Consider the following 22,612-nt stretch of genomic DNA (forward strand, 5'->3'; position numbering starts at 1 on the left):
TCGCGGCAATATTGATTGATTGTAGGGTTTAATGCGCCAACGCAGCGCAGGTGATGAGGCGCGCCGTAGTGGAGGGCTCCGGATTAATTTTGACCACCTGGGGATCTTTATCGTGCGCCGAAATCTCGTACACACGGGCGTTTTTGCTTTTCGCCTCCATCAGAAAAGCGGCCGCCGCGGCCGGGAATCGAACCCGTGACCTCATGCTCAGCAGCGCAACACCTTAGCCACTGAGGCGGCTATATTCCTAGCAATGACTACACCCGTAAGAATAAAGTTAGCCCCACTACTAATTTCTGTCCATTATCAGGGAATGCACATGAAAATCGCCCATTTAACGCGGTTAACATGCCAAACACTGACCATTCACCAGCTCAAATTAGCGCCTGTACCAATCAGTCTGCCAACGCAAACCCAAATTTTTGTCCCCCTTCTGTCAGCTCTCCTCTGGCTACCAACGCTAAGAAAAATATCACTGGAAATGTGATGAACCTCTTTAGTATTAGCCTGTCACCAGATCAGATGAGCGCCCTATCAAAAGGTCTGAATTTTTGCCCGGCAACTGGCGGTTTCAACGAATTTCAACTTTTTAAGGACTTAGATAACTTCGCCAGAAATATGAGTCTGCGAGAGTACTTCCATGACCGTCCTCCAACCGACGAAGCCCGAACTGCATTGCCTAGCCACAAGCACTTGACCCCTCCCACGCAGCGCGATATAAGCCTCGACATATACATTAAAGCCGTTCATCGCGACGTACGAGCAGCATAGCAAAAGCAAATGTCTTTCCGCCGTAACATCATAAACAAGGAAAAGGAAGCCCCGGAGGAACTCGCTGGTTGCCCCGGAATAGTAACCAAACCGTGCGATAAAGGAGGCGCCATCGTGATCCTCGACAAAGCTATGTCAACGAGCTCATAGACAACTATCAGAATCTACGTTCTATAGAGTACTCCCTAGTGATCCCACTAATGATTATAAGCTAATTTTCAAAGATAAACTCACTGACCTTGTTCAAAATCATGAAATAACTGATACAACAGCTTGTTCTCTTATCCCCTTGGGCCCAGTAGATTCTACCTTCTCCCTAGATTCATAAGGTAGATTCTATGGATCTAGGGAGAACGTAGATTCTACCTTCTCCATTGATTCATAAAAATAACAACCCAGGTCGCCCCATTTTTTTCTGGCATTGGTACTGTCACGGAGAACCTCTCGCGCTGTGTCGACTCTCTCATTCGCGACATTCCCCCAGCTTTCCATCCTTCATTAAGGATACAAATGATTTTCTCTCGGATATTATGAAGACAGAAATTCCTAACAACTGTTTACTTGTTACCCTGGATGTCGTGTCGCTATACACTAACATTCCGCATGCGGATGGAATCACCGCTGTATCATGTGCGTATGAGCGGTCGGCGGGTGAGAAACCTATCGATTCTCTCACCCTTGAAACTTTCGTTTGCCTTATGTTTGAACTTAACAATTTTGAGTTTGATGGTGTCACTTACGTGCAAGTCTTCGGAACGTCAATGGGAACCACAATCGGGCCCAACTACGCGAATATCTTAATGGGATGTTAAAGTCAAACTTCCTCGAAACCCAAAATTTGAAGCCACTGTACTACAAAAGGTATATAGATGATATATTCATGATACGGCAGCACGGTGAAATGGAACTTCTTGCGCATCCTACTATGTCCCTCTCACATTCGCACTCTACGCAAAGCATAAATTTCCTGGATGTTACTGCCACAGTTTCTCAGGGCAGGCTCCAGACTAATCCCTATAGGAAACCTACGGACACGCGCCAGTATTTTCACTTTCACAGCAGCCATGTCAGGCACTGCCAGACTGCAATAGCTTAAAGCTAATCTCACCGTTTTAGGCGAATCTGCACAAACCAGGCGGATTTCCATTCTCACTGCAGAGAACTTAAAACCGCGCTCTTGAATCAAAAATACCCAGAGCAGGTGATCGATGACGCGATTACACGAGCTAACCAGGTGAACGGCGCCGACATTCTCCGTAAAAAAGCTTCAAAACCCAATCCACAAACAAACCTCGTTTTGACCCATTCGGCCTCTTCTCCGGAAGTTGCATCCACACTCAGGAAACATCACAATATCCTTGCTCAAATTGAACGCCCAAAAGGAATATTTCCCGAGCCGCCACGTGTTGTTAATAGACGCAGAAAACATTTGGGCGACGTTCTCACCAAATCCAGCATCAGCCGACCACAGACTACAGGTTGCATGCCCTGTAACAAGCCACGGTGTAAGGTATGCCCACAAATGACTACCACACAGCGCGCCGCCAGCACAGCTTCAAATTATTATGTTAATGCAAAAGGGAACTTTCACTCTGATTCCGCCAACGTCGTATACCTGCTGGAATGCACCCTCTGCGGTAAACAATACAACACTCAGACTGAAACACCCTTTCGTTTGAGGTTTAACAATCACCGCTCTCATGCAAAAACCTGGCCTTCTTTGCCTCTATCAAAGCATGTTAACACTCCTGGTCATTCTTTTAAACAACTGAAGGCCACAATTCTTAAATCTAGTTTTAAAACGCAACACGATCGCGAGGTTCGCGAGTCCTACCTGATCTATAAGTTTTAGTCAGCGTCGTTTGGCATCAATGAAAGTTATGGGAAATTAACCTGTCTTTCCTCCGATTTAAATTTCGGCTGCATTTCTCAGGCTAGTGTTATGCCTGTTCATTTCTTTCCTTCATGAATTTTTGCGCAGCGTAAGACTAGGACAGATAGAAGAAGGGACACGAAGAACAGCGCAGCTTGTTCTATCTGTCCTAGTCTTACGCTGCGCAAAAATTCAGCATGAATTCTGAGTACCAACTAGCCCGCCTAACGGTGTTATTACATTTCATTCCCTCAATAATATTCTCCCATGAGTTGGCGAGCTCCCGTAGTTCGGTATAGTTTCGTGCTAGCACAACGTTTTCTAGCACAATGGCTTCGCTGAACCAAATTTGACGAACAAGTCTGGACATTGGGTTCTGGGTACCATTGTTAGCTTTGATATTCTCACCTTGTAATTAATTTGTGAACGCGAGCGTCTGTGATTGCTTTCGTGACCTCTTTCTTTTTTGTATTGTTGTTTTCTAATATTCGTTGCTGACCTCCTCGGCATTCCCTGAACTGGCACCATGCGCCGGCCAGATGAATACCACCTGTTGCCGCGTCATACGCGTGCACCTGCCTGTTTTCTTTCCTTTCATGATCTGTTTGACCTTGTCTTTTTTTTGCATACCAATATACACTCATATCTTCTTTAACACTTCTTTGTTCCGCGTGACTAATCTTTTTGCCCATGTCAAACACGTGCATGGGCATATCTCGTTTTGGCTCCTCTTTCACCGCCGTTGCCTCGTGGGACAAAAAATTACCTTGTTATTTATTTTTTATTTTTTAATTATTTATTTTTTCTCTGTGTCTGGTTCTTTTCTCTCTCTCCCACCAACCATGATCCATTTGTAAAAACTCTCCCTCCTCTTACCTTGCCCTCGGCCTTGCTACATTTTCTGTATATATATAACTCTGCAAGGAACTTATTTTGTACTCTGAAGAATAGGGAGTCCTCTCCCTGAAACGTCAGTGAACTTTTATTTTTATTTTTAATGTCCTTCTCGTGTGTCTCTGTCTCTACTAACCTTAGTTTTTCGCGCTCTGTGTGAGTTTTTGTTTCCAGACTATATATATATATATATATATATATATATATATATATATATATATAAGACAGAAATAAGAATTGGCAGTCAAGGAGACCTCGGAAAGCAAAGGGGAGGATGTAGTAGCTCAAGATAAAGAATTTGGAAAATAAGGTAGTGGAGAAAAAATGCCCGCCAGGTGGGATCCGAACCTACGACCTCCAGAATACCGGTCTGGTGCTATAACCAGTACGCTACCGGCGGGGCTACTTTAGCCTCCACTTTCTGGGGTATTTATGTTTAGGTGTTTTTGTTTCCTGCGCTTGGGGGTGGTAGCCAGCGCCACTCGGACTACTCGGGGTGAGGGGGACCTTCTTTTTAACCCCCGGGCCGTGACTCGAGCGTCTACGACATGTCGAGAGTGATCGACCAGCGTGGAACCCTCTTAAGCTCCCTACGGCATCAAGACTGCCAGAACAGAGGCCCTCGCTATGCATGTAGCGAATCAGAATAGGAAATGAGGGGCTCGTTGAAAATAAGACAGAAATAAGAATTGGCAGTCAAGAAGACCTCGGAAAGCAAAGGGTGTAGTAGCTCAAGATAAAGAATTTGGAAAATAAGAAAGTGGAGAAAATATATGTATATATATATATGTGTGTGTGTGTGTGTAAATAAATGAATATATATATATATATTTTGTATACATACATTTTCATGTATATTCATATTTTGCTTGGATAAATTGGTCAAAGTTAGCACAGAACCTGGATAATTGGAGAATAATGGAGAGGCCTTTGCCCTGCAGTGGGCCTAGATAGGCTGGTAATGATGATGATGATATATTCACAATCATGATCATCATCTTTATTTCCTTAGAGGTGTCAGTTCGCCGATTTTTGATTTTAGAAAGACGAGTACAGAAATTATTTAAGCGCATGACATTGAGAAAAGGCTGATAAAATATGGGGATAACTCCTAATAGTTATACAAAGAGTAGGCGCCGTAGCGAGGACATAACCACATCAAAAATGTTTTTACAAATCAGTTCGTGCTCAAGAAAGTGCCTAATTGCAGTGCTGTCTTTTCTAAACGGGTCGGATTCGTCTTTGGATAATTGGTTTAACAAAACTGGCCAGGTGTAATTCACAGACGGTTTGTCATAGCACATTCGAGGTGTTCGAGGTTCCAGCACGTTCGAGGTTCGAGGTTCGAGCACGTTCGAGGTTCCAGGTTACTTTATGTCGCGTTTGCGACTGTGGGAATGCTCTCTTAAGCTGTCACCAAATGACCATGATCGGATTTTTGTTCTGTTTGTGTATGCGTTAACCACGTCAAAGTTCAGCGCTCCATGCGGCAGTTTAAGGTGTTGTTAGTGTAAGGCAAGTAATCTAATTCCTAGTCATTGGAGACTACAGCACATAGCGGGAAGTGGGGTGGCGAATTGTTTGTGACTGGGCGTGTTGCTGCATGTTTACTGCAACCATCACCTTGAATTTTCAGGAAAACAAGGACGCTAAAAGGGAAACACGGGAACGGCGTTCCCTTGCCTTTCCACTGTCTTTGTTTTTTTGTTCCTTTTCACTGTCTTTGTTCCACTGTCTTTGGCCTGTCTACTGTCTTTGTTTTTCGGTCAAGCTGAAATTTGCAGCAAGTTGGATAGCGATGTTGCCTTTTACAGTACTCACCGCACGGCGTAAATAGGCTCCGGTTGATTATTCTTTGGTGCTTACAGTGGTCCTGAACACAGAGATTGATGAGAAAGCACTCAACCGAATATTTTCATATTTGCTTTTATAATAACGGTGGATCTTGGTGCATTATTTTCGGATACCCCACTTATCAATTCAGAGGGATTTTTCGCCAGCTCTCATATTATTTGCAGCCTGCGTCACAACGCTCCCGATGCACGTATGCATCCTGAATTTCGGCGATACAATTATTCTTCCGGAGATCACGTTGCTTTTTCACACTGCATGCCGTCGATTGGTTGGTTTCCTAGCAACAAATCTTCGTTTGGTTGATGATAGAATTCGACGGATGTTGTAATGCGTTTGTTTTGTACGAAAAAACGCCGTTAAGAAGTCCAACTTTTTCAAGCCGTATCGGCGCACCTTGGAAATTCACCATAACGTAACGGCCCTGGTCTTAGACAAGCACACAAACCCAAGCTTTCAGGCGGGCTTTCAGGTACCACAGAGCCCCGTTCGAAGATCTGGATGCTCATGTCCGCTAAACTACAAAGATGCGGCTGAAGACGGTGTTATCCAAGACCCAACGACCTGCTGGCAGTATGTCCGCTTTTCGTCAACCTCCAAGCTGCCAAACGCGCCAACCTCCCGAGCAAATATGACAACCCGATTTAAATGGTCGATGATGCCTTGGCGCGTAGTTACCACATGTATATCAAGAGGGTAAATTCCTGTGATGGTATAACTGCTGCACTGTGTCGTACAAATTTTTTTACCATAATTAGAGATGATGATGTTCGCAAAGCTTTTAACTTAGCACCTCAAGTCCTCTTTACGTTGCGGCACTGGCGATATCGCTCCCTCCATTTCAAAACTTACGGGTGCTCCTATTCCCAATTATAACGACAAATTTTAATCGCTCGATTCAATCTGCCATATTCCCAGCAAATTTGTTGGTAGCACGCGGGGTGTTTGTCTTCTAAACCACTGCTATAACTGACTTGGGTAACTGCCATCTCTTTCGCGTCTTTGTGCGGAGTCTAAGCTGTTCCAGAGTATTTTACAAGATATCTTCTCTTCCCATGTCAAAAGCGTACTTCTGTCCGAAGAGCAAAAAATTCTGTCTGGCCGTCACAGCTACTAATCTTGTTTCTTTCATGCAGCGGGAGGGCGTAGCCGTGTATTTTGAGGCACAGTTTGTGTGCAGGGTTTTATTCGATAAATTACCCGCTTGTAATTATAAACCTACTTCTTTGGAACATGAAGAGGTTTATTTATTTATTTATTTATTTATTTATTTATTTATTCATTTATTCATTCATTCATTCATTCATTTATTTATTTATTTATTTATTAAAAACTCAAAATATACATGCCAATATATCTTTAGATCTCGAAGTTACTGCGCCTCCCAACTAGCAGGCTGTGGTCGCCTACAACGCTTCACCCGGCCTTCATGGGAACATCGATCGGCTTGTTCTCCATCTAGAGGCACTGATGAGTAACTTCCAAGCCGCCTGTCAACAAGAATATCCAACAGCGCCATCGTCTACCCACCTCCAACTCGAAGCGATATTACTGGCTGTCCGACAACTTCAAATTTCTCACTGGCCTACCAACCAGCCTCATGCAACTATCTTCACAGCCAGCCAGGAGGCATTCCGCGCATTGCGCCGGGTGCCTTATCAGAATTCTATCTGTGCGTCCATCAAGATGCTTGCCCGAAGGCTACATTCTACAACAGGACTACAAATTCGGGTAGACTGGGTGCCAGGGCACTGCGTTAACTCCACCAAGGAGGCCGCGCGCGCCCTGGCGAGCGATGTTCTTTCCACCCGCTCCCACCCAGTTTTGCCTCATCACGACCCAAACTTGGACCCCTTTGAAGCCCGTGCCACCTACCAGCGATGTGCCAGAGCTCGACTCCGCAGCCACATCCCTGCCAATGACTACCCGCTACCTACAGGACTGCCACGTGGCCTTCAGGTTCTGATCCACAAGGCTCGTGCTAGGGCGGCGCTTACAGAGGACATCCTTTTCAAGTGGCGTTCTTACATACCAAAAAAAGGGCGGCCACCCGCTCTACCCGGCGCTACGGCAAGCACTTCACCTCCGGCGGCCATGACACCACCCACGTGCGTCACGTGCTCTTTAGGAGCCACACCGACCATTGAACATCTCCTTTGGACGTGTCCGGGTCTGCACGCAGAGCGCACGTCTTGCAAACACAGCAGCATTACATGTTTGACGGACTGGCTCTACCCACCCGCAGCCACAGCCAAGCAGGTGTTTGCGTCCTTGTGGGACTTCGCTCTCGCTACTGGCGTTCATCTGAGAATGTAGTTTTCCCGAACTGACACCACCCTCCCCACCCGCCCCCACATAGGCCGAGTCGCCATCCTTGTGCCAATAAAGTTTCATTTATTTATTTATTTATTTATTTATTTTGTAAAGGCGATTAATGGTACAGGCACTAGTGAACGAAAAACTTCTGGGGATAGCCGAGATGCAGTGGCAGGAGGTGGGCAGAGTCCGTTCACCTCAACGTGCGGCAGATCGTCTAAAGAGGCAATGAAAACGGCGGACTCCACGGACTCGGCGCGTCCAAGGCACTCGCCGCGGAGCAAAGAGCGAGGACTAGCTCCAGGATTAGAAACGAACAGGGCGGTTTGACCATCGCGGATGCTGAGCAAGGCGAAAGGAAGCAACAGACATCGGCGTTGGCAGAACAAATGCGACGGCGTGAAAAGTGCATCGACGTCGGAAGGAAGATGGCAGATTAAGGGCACAGGGACGGTGGAGCATGAAGGGATAGTAGTGTCGTCGGGGTCAGAAACTTTTACGGAAAGTGGTGTTGGAGAAATTTCAGACGGTATGTCAAGGGGCGAAAGCAACTCAACTTCGGCTCGGGCGCAGTCAATGATAGCGTTGTGCCGGGAGAGGAAATCCCATCCCAGGATGACGTCATGTGAGCATGAAGGAAGGGCAATGAACTGAACAGTGTACATAATGTCTTGGATGAACACCCGGGCAGTACACGTACCTACTGGTTCGATCGAACGTGCTGAAGCAGTACGTAAGGGTGGTCCAAAATGCGGCGTCATAACCTTTTTCAGGCGGCGGCAAAGCTCTAGGCGGATAACTGAAACGGCGGCTCCAGTGTCGACAAGCGCATGAGTGGCGTGGTGTCACGCGAGTTGGTGGGCGGAGACGTCTCGGCAAAACTGGTCGAAGCACGAGGCATCGGCTGTGGCGATACATACGGCACGTTCCAAGAAGGCTGCCGTGCAGGCATCCCCCCGCGGCGGCAGTGACGCGCCACGTGTCCTGGAGTTAAGCAAACAAAGCAGATTGAGCGATTATCCGGGGTGCCTCAAGCGGTGGTCGAAAATGACGGGTCAAGCCGTACGGGTGGCGTCCTCTGCAAAAGAGGCGGCACCGGCAGGTAGCTGGGATACATTGTTCTTCCTGTGAGCTCAGTGGGTTGTCGCGGCATGACCGGTACGACTGGGTAATTTGTGACGGCTACGGCAAAGGGCCTCGAGATGGCGTCAGCGTAGGTTAGAGGTCCGGCAACAGGTAGCGTTTGCACTGAGGTCACGTACGTGGGCGGAACAGTAGGTGGTGTGGGTTGCGTGTTGCCGGCACCGATGAGCGAAGCGGCCACAGGTGCGTGTTGGCTGGAGCATGGTATGGTATCGGCCACCTGCTGCTGGATAACACTTCTAAACGAAGGGGCAAGGGTGGCGTCAGACGTCGGTGTGAAGGGAACTAGGGAAGGCTGACGGGCAACTTCTTCCCGGATGAACTGCTGAATACACGGAGACAGAGTGTTGTCGTCGCTACCAGCAGTCAAACTCGACACATCCGGGCCAACGGATCGCCGCGTGAGAGCTCGCTGTCTCCTGAGCTCGTCATAGCTCTGGCACAGGTTGATGACGTCGGTGACCGTTTGGTGATTCTTCGCCAGCAGCATTTGAAATGCGTCGTCGGAAATGCTTTTGAGGATGTGCTTCATTGTGTCTTCGTCACTCATCGTGCCGCTCACCCTCCGGCACAAATCCACAACGTCCTCGATGTAACTGAGGAAGTTTTCACCGGGCTGCTGCGCTCGTTCTCGCAAGCGCTGCTCTGCCTGAAGCTTCCGCACTGAAGGGCGACCGAAGTGTTCCGAAAACCTCGATTTGAATTCCGACCACGCGGGGTATCGCTTTGCGTGGTTGCCATACCAAAGCTCGGCCGTACCGGTCAGGTAAAATTCCGCGTTGTTCCGCTTCACGTTGTCATTGCAATTGTTGTGGGCGCTTACTCTGTCGTACGTGGCGAGCCAGTCTTCCATGTCCTGCTCGTCTGTGCCATTGACGAATGAGGGATCCCGCTGACGAATGGAACCGGAGCAGATGATGGTCGTCGAAGTAGGTGCAGGCGGGGGCTCAGTCTAGCGAGGAGGAGCCATGGCGCTGGGGAGCGTCCGGGAGCGAAGTTCCAGCGTATACAGAGGTGAGGACCCCAGCAACCTCCACCAATTCTAAGGGGATGTATTGCTCGGCGCAAGGTAGCCGATGGAAGGCCTTTAAGTTCCATGCCATCTGAACAGCGAAAAGATCCGTGGGTCATGTCGCTTTGCAACTACCTTTCGAACCCGTCGAACTCGTCGGTACCTCGAGCAATTAGGCGCCAAGCCTCCCACTTCGCTATTCGTGATGGCTTGCTCTATAGGTGGAACTACCACCCTAACGGGCGCAAATGGCTGCTCGTCATTCCCCGCCATCTGCGCTCTGAAGTGTGCGACCATTTTCACAGTGAGCCTCAGTGTGCACACGCCGGCGTGCTAAAGACCTACGAACGCCTTAGACTGCGATATAACTGGCGTGGTATGTACGGCTTCGTTCGTCGTCATATTCGCTCTTGCACGGACTGTCAACGGCGCAACCCACCACCCCCTCGTGCGTCTGGCCCGATGCAGCCTTTGGCGTGCCCGATACGACCTTTTGACCGGGTAGGGATCGATCTTTACGGACCCCTCCCGTGCACTGCGGCTGGCAATAGGTGGGTCATCGTAGCCGTCGACCACATGACACGGTACGCCGAAACCGCTGCGCTGCGTGCTGGTACTGCCGACGCCGTTGCAACATTTCTACTCAACCGCGTCATCCTACGTCACGGCGCTCCTCGGGAACTTCTAAGTGACAGGGGACGTGTCTTTCTTTCTTACGTCATTGAAGCGCTCCTAAAGGCCTGCCGCATCGTCCACCGCACTACTACTGCATATCACCCGCAGACGAACGGCTTAACCGAACGTTTTAACCGCACCTTGGGGGACATGCTGGCAATGTATGTGTCATCCGACCATTCCAACTGGGATATGATTCTTCCATTCGCAACCTACGCCTACAACACTGCCAAGCAAGCAACCACGGGTTTCTCTCCCTTCTTCCTTGTGTATGGACGCGAGCCGTCGTGCCTGCTTGACACGATCCTCCCCTACAGTCCCGACGTGTCTGAAGCCTCGTCAATCTCCGACGTCACCCGACGTGCGGAGGAGTGTTTCGTCTTGCTCGTCCTTGCTCGTCTGATGTGAACTGGCTCGCTCGTTCACATCAGACGAGCAAGGACGTCAAAAGTTCCGCCATGATGCGTCGACGCCTACCCCACAATTTTGTCCGAATGATCTTGTTTGGCTCTGGATTCCGGCCACGACTCCTGGGCTGTCGAGCAAGCTTCTTTCAAAGTACCACGGACCGTATCGTGTACTGGAACGGACGTCACCTGTAAATTATGTTTTCGAGCCTTTGAATCCTTCCTCTGACAATCGCTGCCGTGGCCGAGGAACCGTTCACGTAGAACGCCCGAAGCGATACTTCGAACCCGCCATGGTCTCGTGTCCCTAAATCGCCAGGATGGCTCCTATTCGCCCCGGGGAAATTGTAAAGGAGATGAATGGTACAGGCACTAGTGAACGAAAAACTACAGTGCGCCAGATTCCGCAGCCGTGAAAGCAGCATCGACAGTGACAACCAAACAACAACCACCGACGTCGAAGACGACAGGCGCGCGTCTGTGAACCCGCTCGATCTTGAATATCGGTAATTAAAGGCCTTCCATCGGCCACCTTGCGTTGAGCAATACATCCCCTTAGAATTTATTTATTTATTGTTTGTTTGTTTGTTTGTTTGTTTAAGCATAATGTTTACTAGCATTTCAGGGCCATTACGAGAAGGAAATATAACAGACATAATGCTGACGTCAAATCACTTTGAAGTAACGATAGAAAAACGTAATAAAGACACTCACAGACCTTCTAAAACTATCGAAATCAGCAAATAAAATTGGCCTGGAAGAACTGTAAAGCCACCCGGAACATTGATTGAATTTCAAGAAGCCATTTTTCAGGAACATTACTACCAAGAAAAGTTTCAAACGCCTTAACATCAGTCCATTCAGCAATACGTGCAGGCAGACCGCTCCAGTTTTCGACGACGTCAGAAAAAGCCAATAACCAAAAACGTATGTGCAGGTGGCATAAAGTAATAATGCTGCATTATGATTTTATCTCTTGGTAAATTTACCAGGTGCTCATATGTATATACTTCTATCAATGTTTATATAGCCCTGCGGAAACTGAAATAATACGCTAATTCTGTTCCTTTGTCGCCTAGATTGTAACAATTCCAGCTTGCCGGAACTTAGCCTGTCGGTAACCGTCCAGCATTCAGACCTTTCCGATAGGGATTTAAAACGATGCCGGCGTATTCAAATGCGGGCCGAATAACTGTTTTGTGCGCCATCAGCTTGACGTCTTCCGCTGGGTTCCTCAGTTTCACTTAATGGAAGCACTGCTCTATGTAGGCTACCCAGCACACATTTTCAATGTGGCTGCGCCAGTTGATGTCACCAGCGATCACTACACAAATATACCTGAAACCGGTAACTTTTCTGAAAATACCATTTCTAATATACGAAATACCATTTCAAAACACCATTTCCGCCATTTCTAATGGCAGGAAACGAGCATTTTCATTTCGGCTGATCTGCGCAAATGGGGTCTTGGCTTAACTAATTTCCATGTCCAATTTCTTACCCCAAGCATAGAGACTTTCGAGGAACTGGTTATGTTTGATCTGGTATTTTTCACATTTAACTGGGGAGTAAAATAAACAGTCCTCCACCAAAAGCTTCAATACAACTGGCGGCTGAACAACCGTAACAACACCATTAATATTGTCACGGGAAGAAGACGACGAGAGCTATCGGCCCAACCTCTGAACAAGAAGAAGACCCAGCTGGGCGGGCTCCCTCTTGGCTGACATCGTGTAACTAGTGTAAATACATCACTCGCATCTTCCATTGCTCATTTCCTGTGTCCTGCCGCCAGGTAACATGTTTTGGTGGAGGTTGCGGATGTCATCCCTATCCTGGTCCCAGCTCCACTTCGCCTCCGCTGCTGAACATCGCTGAAAGGCTCTTGGATCGCGTCGGCCCGCCCCAGCCCCGGTGAGCCACGGACGCACCATTCCCCAGCCCCGTGTCCCCAGCCTGTGACTTGCTGAGACCAAACGACGTGACCAGCCGCGACCTGAACAGAATACGACACCGCTCCCCTGCCTTGAACTCCGGTGCGCCCCCGGGCCCTATGGACGTCGGTCTACTGCGTCGGCGGACATTGCTCTTTTGGGGCCAGTGCTCACCACGACGAATCAACCTCATCCGTGGCGGCGAGGGCTCCCTTTTTCCTCTCATCGCGCATCGTCACCGCATCTGTACATTTACTAAGGCCTCGACCGGGACGGTCGCTTTCGACGAGGGGAATGTGTCACGGGAAGAAGACGACGAGAGCTATCGGCCCAACCTCTGAACAAGAAGAAGACCCAGCTGGGCGGGCTCCCTCATGGCTGACATCGTGTAAATAGTGTAAATACATCACTCGCATCTTCCATTGTTCATTTCCTGTGTCCTGCCGCCACGTAACAATATAATGCAAGAGCAATAGCTGACAAGGTACCCGACCCTATGGTTCCCGATAATAAAGAAACTCTACACTGAATTACTAACACGTACCACCTACTTCTAACCTGTAAATATGCTTCTAAGTGTGCTGAAACATCAGTGGCGACACCAATTTGACGAAGTTTGTAAAACAGTTTGCTATGGGGCATCTTATGAAATGTATTTTTTTTTTCTAAAATAACCTCATATCACTTCTGTCTGCCATTGCTCGTCTAAATCCACCGAGAAGTCTTGCCCCGTTTCGATTAGTTGCGTGCCGCCTGAAGGCATGCGGATTTGCATAAAGTAACATTTGTTTCTAGAAAATGCATAATGTATTTTGCAATTACGTGTTCTATCAGCTTGTAGCAGGCAGATGTCAGAGTCAGTGCGATAGTTCTTCGGAAACAGGCGATTTCCCCCTTTCAACATGGGAATAAGAGCAGTACAACGCCCAGCGTTTGCACGGGAATGAGTTCGCAAGGATTTTTCAAATTTAAGTACTAGATAAAACGACATTAACTGGAAGTATCTTTTTAGAAATACTGTTTGTATTTAGTACGGACCTACTGGCCTTCTTTGAATCTAGGTTCAGCAGATGCTGAAACACACCCTCATAGGTAAACGAAGAAGGGTCCACAAGACATTCTCAGAATTACTTTGCCACATTGGTGACGTCATTGTGATGTGTTATTAGTAAACACTAACGGAGAAAACTCACTGAAACCATCTGCTATCTGTCGCGCGTATGTCGCAAGGTTGTCTGCTATAGTTATCTGGTGATTTTTAACTGGTTGTGCTTCCAAAAAACGCGAAACTTTTTGCGGCGAGGTTTTAATGAAGTTGCTGAGAGTTTCATAGAACTTTCTTAGTCACTAGGATAATGCCCTTTCGTCACTGGGACCTATATTTAGGACATTAACTATAATTCCTCTAGCAACTTCAGGACGAAACCAACTCACCTAGTTTTCTGGGAAATAGTACTTCAAGGATGCCTCTTGCGATAGATATCACCATTGTTCATTTTTTGCTACATCTGAACGCTAGAAACAGGAAGGCATTGCAGCGAAGACCCGGCTGACGTCGGCGTGACCCCATGGACCGAAGTCTTAGTTTTATGACATGGCTGTAAATCTAAAGCTACTTTTAGTACTAGCTTCATGTGGACAGAGTGCTTTCCAAAATTTAAGAAAACGAGCTAGAATAAGTTTTCTGCTGTACTTAAGGTTTTTATTTGACTGATGATCTAATTAGATGTCTGCTGGGTAAATGGCTAATTATTTGCATCAAATGCTTTATTTTTTATTTGGAAGCTTATAGGGTTCAAATATGAAAGAAAACACACAGAAAAAAATTCTTCGACGGAAAACGGTATTCAGGGCTGGAGGGGCCTGTCAGGCTCGAATGTCTATATCAGGCTGTCACGCACCTGATATAGTTCGTTTAGATTCCTTGGGTGTTAAAACAGCCGCTTTTTTTAGTTTCACGTGAATATTCTCTCTAGTTATCCACACATTTTGCTGTTTTATTTTTTAGCGACTTCCAACACATGTGAAAATGTAAGTCACTATACTGCAATTACATCTCTGCCACAATTCACTGTGCGAATCCTAGCGGCACAAACCAGTTTTAAATTCATAGAATTATCGTTGTTTCGGCAAAAACCGATGTATCCTTCCTTATTTTGTAATCTTCAACACACACCCGTTTTTTTACGTCCTAAGTCGATTGGATGATGGAATGACGAGGGCTGTACGGTCACTCAAATCATTTTGTGGTCGGGTACACCATCTTGAATTGATACACTATAATTGTAGACTTTACTGGATAGGAACACCAAATGCAGTATTCATCGTTATTCAAGTGTTACCCTCGAGCACAATTCAAAAATTTGTCTTGATTCTTGATACAGTAAGTTACAATATTTTATTGGCGCTTGCCGTCTCAGTGTGGCGACATTATAGAGCCTCCCAATCTGATCTGCTGCCCAATTAGGCCCAATTAGGCCCAATTAGGCCCAATTAGGCGCCGGACAATACTCGTCGGGTGCGACTGTTTACGTGAGTGGATAGAAATTGATTAAGGTCGCGTATAGGTTGAGGAGAAGTCTCAGGTGGCCTCTACGACCAAAGAAGCACGCAATATTTCCAAAATTTAATTCGCGACTCAGCCATATTGCTTTCCACCAAAGACCGAAGACAATTTTTTAACAACTGCCACTCCTCCACATCGTGCATATCGGTCCCATCTAAACATAATATACCGTAATGGTGCAATACGATCGCTTGGTATGTAGGTGTTTAACCAAGTTTCGGTTGTGTACGCTACATAAGGGCTCGCTAATAGTGGGGCATGTTTTAGATCAGTAATTTTATACACATTGCTCTGGTGATTTAGGAGAATGAAGCATTGCTGTGCTTTATTCTGCGACTGATCTGTGTTTTGTGATGCGCTGGCTTCAGAATGTCTGCTCTGGTTACCTTCATCTCGGCGATTCTTACCGCCCATACAGAATTGTGTCCAATTAGCACAGTTATTCGGCCACTTTAATTTTGCCACCAACAAGCGTTTCCTCCCTCTCTGCAGCAGCACCTTCCCGCAATTTTTTGGGAGCTGCTAAAGATTCCTTCGCAAATAATTACTGATGCTGACAGAACTCCCTTTCCGATTTTTGGCAGTTCTGAAACGCGCTATCCTTTCCCGGTAGCCCTTGAATTATTGATTTTCATTATGGAAAGTAGGCATATTGCTACGTGGTTTTGATCAATGTGGTTCATTCTTATAATTGAACTTGCATCAACGCCCAACTGCTTTTCAAATATGTCCTTCACAACAACTATCTTAAAATCAGCGTCCGATGCTTTCCTTCGATGCTTAACGGGAAAGTCTAAAACTAGGAGGCTATACCCCTTGTCCTATTTTCCAACTCTCTAAATCGGTGGGCTTGGTTGTTTAGCGCAGTTTCAGGTAAATAAATTTTCGGATTCCTTTCCTGGAGCACTTGAAAATTGTGAGTTAGTCGGTCTGTTTATTGCTGATGCCTGTTCTGTGCTTTTTCTTTACCTTTTAAGAAGTTACTTGGGTTGGAGGACTTGCAAGACCAATGTTAGCTTCCCTGCCAGCAGCCTTATCCTGACTGGGCCCCAAAAAAGTTGGATGTTGGGTTATAGTCTGCGCACTTTGCAGCGTAGCGTTTGGCAAATAGCGGCAGCCTCAATCAACCTACTAACTTTCGTTTCAGGTACATGCCCACAATACGTCATTGCGACGCCACGAAATATGCAATGGAAAGGCGTAATTGAAATTTCGGCCTATATTGTTTTTCTCAGTGAATAAATGATCGTTTGTTGTCGGACAATAGTGGAGTTTCGTATAAACAAAATCTTATGAATAAAACACACTTGTATATCGTACTTTTTTCTTCATTGCCCCGTTAATGTGTTAAAATGTTTAAACATCCCCGTGCTTCTTGTAGCAGCTCCTAAATTAAAACGCGCGCATTTGCTGAGGATGCTCCCGCTACAAAGTTGGGGAATTTTAACTGAAATGGTGAAGAGCCAGTACATAAATAGATAAGTAGTCCAGCGGAATGTTGCAATAACTTCGAAAATTCGCGTACTAACTTCGCAGTTTCCCCAAGGCGACGTACCAGCAGGATGGTGAAAGTTACGTAATGCTAGGACCCCCGGCAGCTCTGCCGACTAACATTTTTCCTCTTTCCTTCGTGCTGCAAGCTTTTTCGAAGCTGCTGTCATGGCTGCTACAAAGCGGCCCTGTGTGACTTGCCGTTTGCAGCCGGTACGCCTTTTAATTCTTGGTTTGCATAGGCTTCGATTTTCTTTCAAATGCGGTCATTTCAAATGAATGCGGTCATTTCCGCAACTTAAAGGAAGCCGGTCTAAAGCAAAGATGTGAATCAATCAAGCCCAGGAGCATTTCGCACACGGTGAAAGAGAGAAAAGTCTTTTGAGCTATATTTTAGTTATCTAATTGGTGTAAATGATTAAAATTTGGCATGGGTAAATAATGGCCATAGAAAGTTAGGTTTAAACGCACTTGCAAATTTCATTCAAAAAGCATTTCAGATTTCGAGACAAGTTTGGGAAAGCTTTGAAGGGGACCCTTAAATCGTCCGACATCGTAACAATGCACTGCATGAAAAAGTACTACTGTGCACTACGCAGAACGGGCATAGAACGGGCGTAGAACGGGAACGTGCATCGCCCTGCCTTTTCTAGAACACTCCACCTTTGCCCCCCTGGAGTCTACACTTCAACCGGACAGCCATGCCTAATCTACTACTGTCAGTGCTGTTTGCTGGCCAAGTTGGACTTATCGCCACAGAAATATCTCGCACTCTTATCTTGCCATGTCTTCACGTGCCTGCTTGCTTGTTATGAGTGGAAATGTAATCAGTGGTTGTAAACATCACGATCTTTCCCAACATCGCTAGCAATTAAACGGGTTGTTTCACCAAGAAATATGTACCGACGAGGACTACTTCCCACCAGTTTATATTTGAATAACTTAATAGCAAGGTCGAAAAAATGCTCACACATTAACGTGGAAAACTTGACGTGTTGGTACATAATCTAGGCAAAACAGCGCAAAAAAAAATAGACGGGGGCTGAGAGAGATGTCCGTAACCAGCGCAGTTCCTTACGTGCATCTCTCTCTTTCCCCGCCTTTTTCTGCGCTGTTTTGCCTAGGCTGGCACATTCCTGGCCTTCTTCGCAGATTCCTTCAATACCACTTTATGATCGCTGCTTCAGTTTCTCACTTGCATTAGTTTCTACTAAATAACAAGAAGTGTCTAATCTAAGTGTTGTTGCTAGCGCTGACACCACCCTCTCTCCATTCACTCCCACAACACGGCTGCTGCCGTGTTTCACACTCTCTCTTTACCCGCTTTTGCGCGCGCGGATGTGTTCGCGGGAATTTCGCGGCTCGGGTACCCCCTGGGAAACACGTGCCAGTGGCGCGGGACATACACGCCACTGCAGTTGACTGGAAAAGAAATCCTGTAAACACGGAAGAGTCGGTGTTATACAACGACAGATGAGCCCGTAAAACCATGCTGAGATATGAATAGAAATTACAAAAGCTACCTCGCTGGTTTGAAGACAGTGGAAATAATTCCCAGCCTGAGCAAAGGGCGCGGGTCACGCGGTAACTTTGTGCCTCTCAGGAAATTATCTTCGGCATTCAGAAAGCGGCTACCAGAGCGAGTGAGACAGCTGGAAAACAATATCAATAAGCTCCGTCTTCTTTCATCATCATCATCAGCCTATGTACGCCCACTGCAGGTCAAACGCCTCTCCCATTAATCTCCAATTATTTTGGTCCCTGCTAACAGCGACCACTTTATCCACGCAAACTTCACCTCATCTGCCCATCTAATTTTCCGCCGCCCCCAGCCACGCTTCCCTTCTTTAGGAATCCACTCTGTTACCCTTACTGACCAACGGGTATTTTGACTTTACTTTTACATGCCCTGCCCGCCCCTATTTCTTCTTAATTTCTACTAACATGTCCTTGACACGCGTCAGTTCCCCGACGCACTCCACTCTCTTCTTGCCCCATAAAGTTACACCTATCACCTTCCGTTCCATTACTTGCTGAGTCGTCCTCAGTTTAAGTTGAGCCCCTTTCGTGAGCGTCCAAGTTTCTGTACCGTAGGTGAGTACCGCTAAGATGCAGCTGTTATGCACTTTCTTCCTCAGGGACAATGGCAGGCTGCCATTTATTGTCTGAGAATGCCTGCCGAATGCACTCCACCCTATTCTTATCCTTATAATTATCTCTGCTTCATGGCTGGGATCCTCGGTCACAACTTGGCCTAAGTAGATATATTCGCTTACCACTTCCACTGTCTCGCCACCTATTGCAAACCGCTGTGCTGTCCCGAGGTTATTCATCATAACTTTAGTTTTCTGCATAATAATTTTGAGGTCAATGGTTCTACTCTGCCTGTTTAGTGCGGTGAGCATGCTCTGCAATTCGCCCCCCGTGATACTTAGCATGACAACGTCACCAGAAAATCTGAGGTTACGGAGGTAATATTCTACATTAACCCTTACGCCCACCTGTTCCCAATCCAATGTTCTGAATACTTTTTGCAAGCACGCTGTGAATAACATTGGAGAGATTGTGTCCCCTTGTCTGACGCCCCTTCCTTATAGGTATTTTGCTGCTCTCCTTGTGGAGAACTCTGGTAGTTGTGGGGCCATTGTAGATATCCTCTAGTATTCTTACGTAATGCTCGTTTACACCTTTTTCCTCAATACCTGCATGAGTGTTGATTTTTCTTGTGGGCCATTGTAGATATCCTCTAGTATTCTTACGTAATGCTCGTCTACACACTTTTTCCTCAGTACCTGCATGAGTGTTTATGTTTCGACAGAGTGGAAGGCTTTCTCATAATCTATAGAGGCTATATACATGGGATATGTATAATCCGCGGATTTCTCGATCACCTGAGTCTTCGTGTGAACAGGGTCTATTTCTGTATAGCATTTACGAAACGGTACTTGTTTTTTTGGGTTGACTGAAATAAAAGGCGGTAGAAATTCTTTTACTGACTACCTTGCTTTGTACCTTGTGGACGAATGACAGCTAGCTGATCGGTCTATAATTTTTCAAGCCCTTCATATAAGCTTTCTTATGGATTAGGATGATGTTGCCGTTCTTCCGAGATTCCGGTACGTTAGCGGTCTCTAGGGATTGCGTATACAGGGTTGCCAGTTTTTCTAGTCGAGAGGTCTGTTGTTATCTGATCCTCACTGGGTGCTCTACCCCCTTGCATTTTTGCGAGTCCTTTACTTCTTCTGTCGTCACTGGTGGGTCGTGTGTCTCTTCTGAACAACTTCCTCGTTCGATATTATCCTGGATGTCGCGGCTACTGTACAGATCCCTATAGAACTGCTCTGCTACTATAACTATTTTACCCCAACGAAGTATAGATTAATACAATAAAGACTTAATGAAGTAAAGTAGTTTCTTTTGCTCGCCCCCATTCGTCGACCAGTGCAACAGTGGAGCGAGAAAACGCGCTGCAAAGTGTCCCCATGCCCTAGCCGCGCCCCTTGGAGGGCGCGGCCCTTGACTAGTTACGGCAAATCAATAATAAGCAATCAGCAATAATCAGCCTGAATCGCAGTTCCAAAGCATTTTAACCCCGTCCTCGAAATATTACCTTCATCTTGCTTGGGCGTCGCCAGAGATTGTGCATCCCGACTTTCCCGCAATCTTAGGCCTTCTGGAACAGCAACCTCGCTGTTAAAATTTCTGACGCAGAGCCATCGCACGAATGTCTTGTGATCCAATGCAGTGGCTCAGAGGCTAAGCCGCGGCGGCGGTTTTATGATGGAGGTGAGAAAGGAGCGTGTAGCCCGCTACGCTTTGTACCTAATATTCGCAATGTAGTTTGGGTGAGTAAAAACCTGTAATCTCAACCGCCTCGTTTACCAAGCACCTTAACCGTAGAAGTAGCATTTTTTCCACACGTCATCACGATGTGCACCCGTAAGAGGGTTGATATTACGTGGCAGAGGACGGGCACCTGGTAGGTCACAAGCAAGCATGTTTAAACGTATGGTTTTATGTCCGGAATCAGCTCTCTGCGAATGAATTTCCACCAACTAGGACTATTTTGGCTCTTTTGAGAGAGGTGATATTTAGGTACTTTTAAACGACGGTATATTATCCAATATCAATAATGAAAATTGCAAGAACGGAAGCTTGGGCGAATGGATGGCACATTGCATTGACAGGAAGCGCAAACTGACACGGCGACAAGCGAAGAAAATAAAAACACAGAGGACACCAAGCTGTATGCTTTTGCGCTTTTTCTGTCTATGTTTACTTTTCTTCTCGTGTACCCGTGTCAGTTTGCGCTTCCCGCCAATGCAAAGTCAATTATGAAGCACAACTGCATTAGTTTATGCTTTAAGTGTTCCATCTGACAAATGTTACTAATGATTACGCATAAACAGTCGCGTTAGTCTGAAAAGTAGCACAGTCTTTCAAGCTGCGTCTCTAAATAAGGGGCGTTGTTATGAAGCGACGCGGTGGTGGCGTGCGAGTGCATGCATTCTTGGGACTGGTGGCTGCTTTGAGGTTGTGCGGAAGAGCGCGAATGGCCTTGCAGACGCGCACTGCTGCCAAGCGACAAGCAAAACGACGAGGCGCAGTACGGCACGTTGGTTTGCACCCTTGCTACTGTGCTCCCCTGCAGAGCCGTGCTCTCTCCTCCACGGCACCTCAAAGCGGCCACCCGGCCCAAGAATACATGCACTCGCACGCCACCATCGCGTCTCTTCATAACAACGCCCCTTATTTAGACAACTCTTCCCCAGATCGCGCCAACAGCGCCTTAAGGCCTCCGCATTACGACAGTGAGCCACCGCACAAGCAAATGTTGTACTTACGTAGCTCGCAAAAACGACGGAACGAAAACGCGAGTCCGGAATGCAGCCACTCCGCAGATTCTCAGCAGACGTCTTCCACTGTCGCACAAGTCATCTGAGGAAAATACGCAATCTCTCCACTTGGCAGCCCAGATAAGAGCAAACGCGACAGGATAGATTAGTTGCGGCTATATACAGCACTCGCACAGGCGCACCGACACTTAGCCGGGTAACCTCCCTGCCTTTTGTATGCTGCTCTTTCCAAATGACGAGACTAGTGCTTGCCTGATATCTCCGCGCGCTATTCTCTAGCCTCTCCAAATGCTAGAGTGCTAGGATTGTTTTGTCTGAGTGGTCAGGACAACCCAGCTTCCGCTGAAACGTGCACATTGGTTTACTTGTTGCTATCAGCTTTCGTGGTGCCACATCCATGTCTGTGTTCATAGGAGTGCACATTGAACATAAAAAATGTGTTCTTGAACGTACGTAGCTGAATACGTTCTAAAAAATTAAGCAGGTTTAATGGTCGGTGAATCCATCGCAGTTGGCACGCTCAATATGCTGTAAAATGGCGCATTGCCACGGACCGCTCGCATTGAAAGGTACTAGACATGCTACGTCAGAGGCTGTGTTAGGAAGCCGCATTAACGCTTCCTTTTAGGGCGGCAAGATGTGTAACTTCGGACTTACAAGGAAGGAGCGGATTCACGACCGGTAGTACAGTAGACAAATCCGACACTATAGTGCGGAAAATCCCCAAGTTGGTTGTTGTTATTGAAAAATAGCCAGCTCAAAAACCGAGCGCACACTACAAAAGGGTTGACAAAAACCCGAGCGTCGTGTTTGAACTGTTTGC

General features: G+C 46.8%; 1 protein-coding gene across 2 annotated transcripts in view; it reads right to left on the reverse strand.

The window, feature by feature from the left end:
• Positions 1-21,982, reverse strand: part of LOC144141347 (acetylcholinesterase-like) — a 53,278-nt gene extending 31,296 nt beyond the window's left edge. Inside the window, exons 1-2 of one of the 2 annotated variants that reach the window (XM_077672946.1) lie at positions 21,778-21,982; positions 7,422-7,561 (exon numbers count right to left, since the gene is read on the reverse strand). In XM_077672946.1, coding sequence (XP_077529072.1) covers positions 7,422-7,533 — 112 coding nt within the window. In that variant the 5' untranslated portion in view covers positions 7,534-7,561; positions 21,778-21,982. The remainder of the gene's footprint in view (positions 1-7,421; positions 7,562-21,777) is intronic. The other variant, XM_077672947.1, reaches the window with a different exon arrangement.
• Between the last annotated feature and the right edge of the window lie 630 nt (positions 21,983-22,612).

Source organism: Haemaphysalis longicornis, unplaced genomic scaffold (assembly GCF_048455015.1).
Source record: "Haemaphysalis longicornis isolate Haplotype H1 unplaced genomic scaffold, Haemaphysalis longicornis Haplotype H1 scaffold_6, whole genome shotgun sequence".
Lineage (NCBI taxonomy): Eukaryota > Metazoa > Arthropoda > Arachnida > Ixodida > Ixodidae > Haemaphysalis > Haemaphysalis longicornis.